Here is a 6097-nt window from a genome sequence, read left to right on the forward strand (position 1 = left end):
AATTAAACAATAAATCTTCAAAATAAAATTTCCGTTTTAGAAGCTTCAAGCTCAACAATGGTGGGTCTTCATACACACAAAAATCATAAGGAAAGCTTGGGTTGAACATCTTAATGAAGATCGATCTATTGAAGATTCAAACCTAAAAGTTTGAACTCATACACATAAAGTTCCAATTTTTTTTCTTCAGATCTAAATTTGGATCCACTACTTTGTAATATTTCTCTATTGGATAAAGGATAAGACTCACTGAAAGCTTTTTCCTACTTAACTTTCTTGCTAATGATATATGGAAGAGAGAATTTAAGAATAAAAGGAATTGCTTATTGGAAGAATATGAGAATTAATGTTGTAAAAGGAAGAAAGAGAAAATAGGGAGAAAAACAGGGGAACATATAAGAAAATTTTAAACAGAAACAGTGATAGGGAGGCCGGGTAATTAATATAGGTGGGGCAGGTAAATACTGTAACTATTTTCAAAATGGGTAAAAGCGAGTAAATATTTTGGTTTTTGTGGGTATAAAGTGTAGTTTCCTCTAAATTCAATGCGGTTGGCAATATAAAGATATTTATAATAATATCACTTATAACATAATTACAAATAAATATCTATAATAAGTATTGGTAACCTAGTCAATATAGGATTAGAATGCTATCACAAGATTACATTATTGATTTCAATGATCTTTACAGTCAATATTCAACATTTGGATGCTGTAATACTGTTACAAAGGGCAAGTTGGAGCTCATTTTTGGTCAAAGATGAGCTAAGTTTGATTGATCTCTGTAACATTATGGTTTCTTTTTTATCAAAATCAAAAGGCAATGAGACAAAAAGGTGGGAAAAGGTGTATATTCACTCAAATGGTGTGAAATTTTTCTAGCCTCACATTAATTGAATAATGTATACCGTCCATTAACCAAATTATGCCTCCCCCACCCACTCCCTTTCTAAAAGAATATCAATTAAAATATCTTATATTGGACTAAATCTTTGTAAGTGAAATAGTTAAGATCTGAATTGGAGTACGCTGTAATAGGTTTAACGTTATCATGCATCAAGAAATCTTTCTTTTGCCACTGCACATCCTCCACTTGAAAGGAAATTTTAAAAATGCAAGAAAATTAAGGGGAAAAATACTACTCCATAATTGGGACCTCCTGTGAAAAAGGGGAAGAAAACAAGCTGGATGCAGCATATTGCTAATGTATAAAATGTACTTTCACGGTTCAATTTGGTTCGATTTTTCACTTAAAATTTTCGATTTAGTGCAATACTAAGTTTAATGTAACCACCCCCCGCCCCCACAAAAAAAAAAAAAATTTAAAAATAAAAATAAAAATAGGAGCCAGTATAGCAGTTTCTTGAGAAGTGGATACAGCATATTGCGAATGTATAAAATGAAGCCTTAAAGTGGGAAATACTAATCAAAGTTTTATCCTTGTCAAATTGGAAAGTCTGTTTGGGAAACCAAGAAAAATTATGCGGAAGAATAATCTTTTTGTGTTTCTTCACACGGCTGAAAATCATTCTATCGTTCTTTTTAAAGTTGAAGAGTGGATGCATTGCTTTCTGCTACAGAATCTAATATCAATGTCAATGTGTGACCACATAACAAAAAGAAAGTTTTTCTTTCTACTCTTTGCTCCTTTATATAAACACTACCATTCCACTTATTATGAGGATATCAAAAACTCAAAAAATCAACATCTTTCATCAAGTTTATCTCTTCTCTCCTCTCCTCATAACTTCTATAATCTTGTCATCTTCATTCTTCTTTGAACTAAGTGGTGGTATTAATTAATGGCATCCAGGAGAATTCTCAAGGAGCTAAGGGACTTGCAAAGAGACCCTCCCACTTCATGCAGTGCAGGTATAAACATATTGGCAGTAATCAACCAGGGTTGTGGTAGAGTAATAAGTACTCCTTCATTCTTAACCAGAGGTCGAGCCTTGGGTATGAAGTCGCTTCTGTTAGGGAGCGTTTTACTTACCAACATGGAATTTACCGGAGAATCCGGATTTAGTCGGGCCCCAATGTGGATACTGAACACCGGATGGGAAACCAAAAAAAAATATTTAGTAGTGGTATTAGCCAAGTCAAACTAGTATTGTAAGAAGTTCTTGCCAAATTTAAAGATAGTTTCAAGTAGAAACTTATTTTCAAGATTTTTTGTAAATTTTTCAGGTCCAGTAGCTCAGGATATGTTCCATTGGCAAGCAACTATAATTGGTCCAAATGATAGCCCTTATGCTGGTGGTGTTTTTCAAGTCACCATCCATTTCCCCCCTGATTACCCTTTCAAACCTCCCAAGGTATGGTTTTCAATTAATCTCACACAATCATATCCCCCCAAAGAAAGAAAATTAAAGAAGGGGAAATAACAAACGACTAGATGATATTAAGTTTCATATATATATTGGCAGGTGGCTTTTAGGACAAGAGTTTTCCATCCAAATATAAACAATAATGGAAATATTTGTTTGGACATTCTTAAGGATCAGTGGAGTCCTGCCCTCACCATATCCAAGGTACTATTGGTTTCTACCTATTTCTCCTCAACTCCCATATAGTATATTGTATTAATGATTTACTACATGAATCAAAAGGGTGAAATGATCCTTGGACATAAGGCAAGTAACTTGTTAAAACGGGTTAATTTGCTAAGTAAAAATTATTTAGACTGTCAGTATATATATGCTAAATTCATTCTTTAATTACCGACATTTAAACAAGCGACAATAGTCTTGAGCATAATACAGTATACGCTTTTATAGTTCTAACAATTTTGATGCATTTGCTGTTGGTTTTGTCGATACAGGTTTTGCTCTCCATATGTTCACTGCTAACAGATCCAAATCCAGATGATCCATTGGTTCCAGAGATTGCTCATATGTGCAAGACTGATAGGAACAAGTATGAATCAATGGCTCGTAGTTGGACTCAAAAGTATGCTATGAACTGAGTCTGAAGACATCAAGAAAAAACTCTAGTTTGTGACAAACATGAATTTCTTGCTATCGAGCAATATATAAAATGTTCAGGAAAACTGGTACTCTTATGAAAAAATGAGACTGAGTGACAGTTGGATGTATTTAAATCTCGGGATTTGTTTTAAATAAAAGGGAGATTTTACTGTCTTCATATTAAACAAGAGAATTGTGATTAAGTTTGATGATGTAAATTGTAATCCTTCCTTCAAGCCATGTGGATAAGGAATTTTTAACTCCTATAGCAAAGGTTAACACCTTATTTATTTTAAATAAATACCATTTAAAAAAATTATATTCTATAGATACCTTTTAATGTTTATAGCAAAATATCTAATTTTGGTTACCTCCTACCCCTAAGCCACTAAATACGCTATTCAGTTACACTATTTTCTTTCTCTCTCTATTTTGATACATGTCATTCTCTTCCCGTAAAAAACCAAAAAAACGTATAGAAAGAGAGACGAACGACAAGAATGACGACGGTGAAGACACCAATGGTAGCAAGAAAGATCTTTTGATCATGGTTACAACAATCCCTAAGTTCCCAATTTGGATTCATCCTTTTTTTCTGCCAGCCCCAATTGCTTAAACCCTACAAAGCTTCAACGTTTTCTGCTCCTACAAACAAACTAAACCTCAATTCAAAATTAGTTAGGATAAGCAATTCAAGATTTTTGCTTCCACCAAACAACTGAAAAATTCAACTTTTCAAATAGAGACTTTGTTTAATGAGTTTATTCAACAACCCAGTTAGCAATTACATGTAACCGTTCACCAGTGTAACAGTGACCGGAGAAGATTAAAACGACGGCGTTTTGTCGTTTATTTTTGGATATTGGTAGGTGGAGTTGTTAACTGTAAATGGATTTTCTCAATCAATATCTCTTCTTCTTAACAAAGTAAACACAACAGATTTTTGTCGTTTACTCTGTCAACGTATCACGATGTATTTCAATATATTTTCAACGTATCACGTTGTATTTTCATGTATTTCATTGTATTCATTGTTTTTTTCCCATTGTAATTCAATGTATCTCGCTGTATTCCATTTATTTCATTGTATTCACTGTCTCGCTATATGCCATGAATGTATTCATATGTTTTTTAACTAATATAATTTATGCATTCAGATGTATTATATAATTTCTCTGAAGATTGCTATATTTTTGGGGTATTTTTCGGTTGAGAATCTTTTTTATAACTGGAAATACAAAATTTGTGTGTTATAATTGAGTTTGTTGAGTTATATTATAAGTCTACTATGTTAATTGATTCACTTTCCGTTTAAAAATAGTGTAATCCCTTGTTTCACGCCGTGAATACAGTCGAATACAATAATTTGTCCAGCTGTAATCCCATATTTCATGCCATGAATACAGTCAACTAATTAGCCGGACTTCCCTGATTCACGCCTATTTTTGCTACTGTATTCATGGATACAGTAGCTTAAATACATCTAATACATCTTATAACAACAGAAAACGTATCTACAATCCGTAATATAGCAAATGATATCTATAGATAACTAATTACCACTAAGAGATAGTGTTTTATAAAAATTTCTGAATGGACAACTCATGGGGCATTTGCATCTATACCCGCTTTTTGTGTCACGTTTTAACTTGTGCCCGCTTTACAAAAAATATTACAAGAGTACCCGCTTTTTCGCATAACTTCAGCATACGGGGCTGAAGTTGCATAGACAATCACCCAAAACTTCAGCATTCTAGTAGTCGGGCCTGAAGTTTAGCTCTAGAGCTGAAGTTTTTGTTTTGTAACTGTTGAATTTCAGCTCTAGAGCTGAAGTTTTTGTTTGTAAGCTTCAGCTCTAGAGCTGAAATTTTTGTTTGTAAGCTTCAGCTCTAGAGCTGAAGTTTTTGTGTTGTAACTGGGAAACTTCAGCTCTAGAGCTGAAGTTTTTGTATTGTAACTGGGAAACTTCAGCTCTAGAGCTGAAGTCTGAGGCAATCACTACTGTTTTTGGTGTTTCGCGGTTGATCAACTAGAAAGAAAAGAGAACTAAATAACTTCAGCTCTAGAGCTGAAGTTTTTGTTTTGTAACTGTCGAACTTCAGCTCTAGAGCTGAAGTTATTTAGTTCTCTTTTCTTTCTAGTGCTTGTGTGTTCCAGTTCTTTTCTTTCTTCTTCAACTTCCGCTTTTTTGTCTTTCGTTTTGTAATTTTAAACTCCAGTTATTTCTTGCTTGCTGAATTATTAATACTCTTGAATTCAAATTTTATTTTAAACAAGTTCCCTTCTAAACCTACCTGATAAAGATAAAGAACTATCAATATACAAGTGTATTCAGCATAAATTCTTATTATGAGTAGAACAACAACTTCAAAGGTGTTATATTACAGAATACAGATGTACATTTAAAGCAAACATAAATTGTTTTAATGTGTGCTGAGCACCAAAAATAAATACGTACTACATAAAAGGTAAAAGTTAAGAGGAGGAGAAAGGGGAAAGAGCAGGAGAAAGAGGGCTGAAATTATTTAAAAAGTGGGTACAAGTTAAAAAAATTTTAAAAAATGGGTATATGTTAAATGGGGGCGACCAAATAGGCGGCCCGTGCAATTTTTACACAACTCATGTGCCATGGCCCAGACCCCTGTTGGCATGCTTGTAAAAGTTGAGCAACTATTTGTCAAAATCCCAAACCACACTCTTCATACTTGAACCCCCGTATTATACATCAAGCACTGCCAATTCAAATTGTCGAGTTTAAACCTTTGGCCATAGAAGGACCACCACATGTAATTCGCACCCGAAGGGCTAGAATCAAGCACAACACATTTTGGTATTCATGATCATTTCATTGCTGATGGAACATACGGGTCGGCAATTACCCTGATTGATTTATTTGGGTTCATTGGTTATCAACGAGATATGGAATATTAGTGTTAATGTTAGGCCAGTAAAAGGCCATAGTTTATGAAAAGCCTACTTTAAAATTTCTGAATATTAGCTTATTTATAATTAATCGGCCGCAATAGCCTGATACAAAATTGATTGGCTTCCTTATGATATCACATTTTCCACCAACAGAGTTGCTTCAAGAGTAATATTTGATTAAAAGTCATTGGTAATTTGAGAAAT

At 33.6% G+C, this 6097-nt stretch overlaps 1 protein-coding gene across 1 annotated transcript; it reads left to right on the forward strand.

The window, feature by feature from the left end:
- The first annotated feature begins 1674 nt into the window (after positions 1–1674).
- Positions 1675–3143, forward strand: LOC107787848 (ubiquitin-conjugating enzyme E2 10). Its single transcript, XM_016609457.2, has 4 exons — positions 1675–1874; positions 2190–2317; positions 2429–2533; positions 2824–3143. Exons 1-4 carry the CDS (start codon positions 1805–1807, stop codon positions 2965–2967), a joined length of 447 nt encoding a protein of 148 aa, XP_016464943.1. The 5' UTR covers positions 1675–1804; the 3' UTR covers positions 2968–3143.
- Positions 3144–6097: the final 2954 nt, after the last annotated feature.

Source organism: Nicotiana tabacum, chromosome 3 (genome assembly GCF_000715075.1).
Source record: "Nicotiana tabacum cultivar K326 chromosome 3, ASM71507v2, whole genome shotgun sequence".
In the NCBI taxonomy this organism is placed as follows: domain Eukaryota; kingdom Viridiplantae; phylum Streptophyta; class Magnoliopsida; order Solanales; family Solanaceae; genus Nicotiana; species Nicotiana tabacum.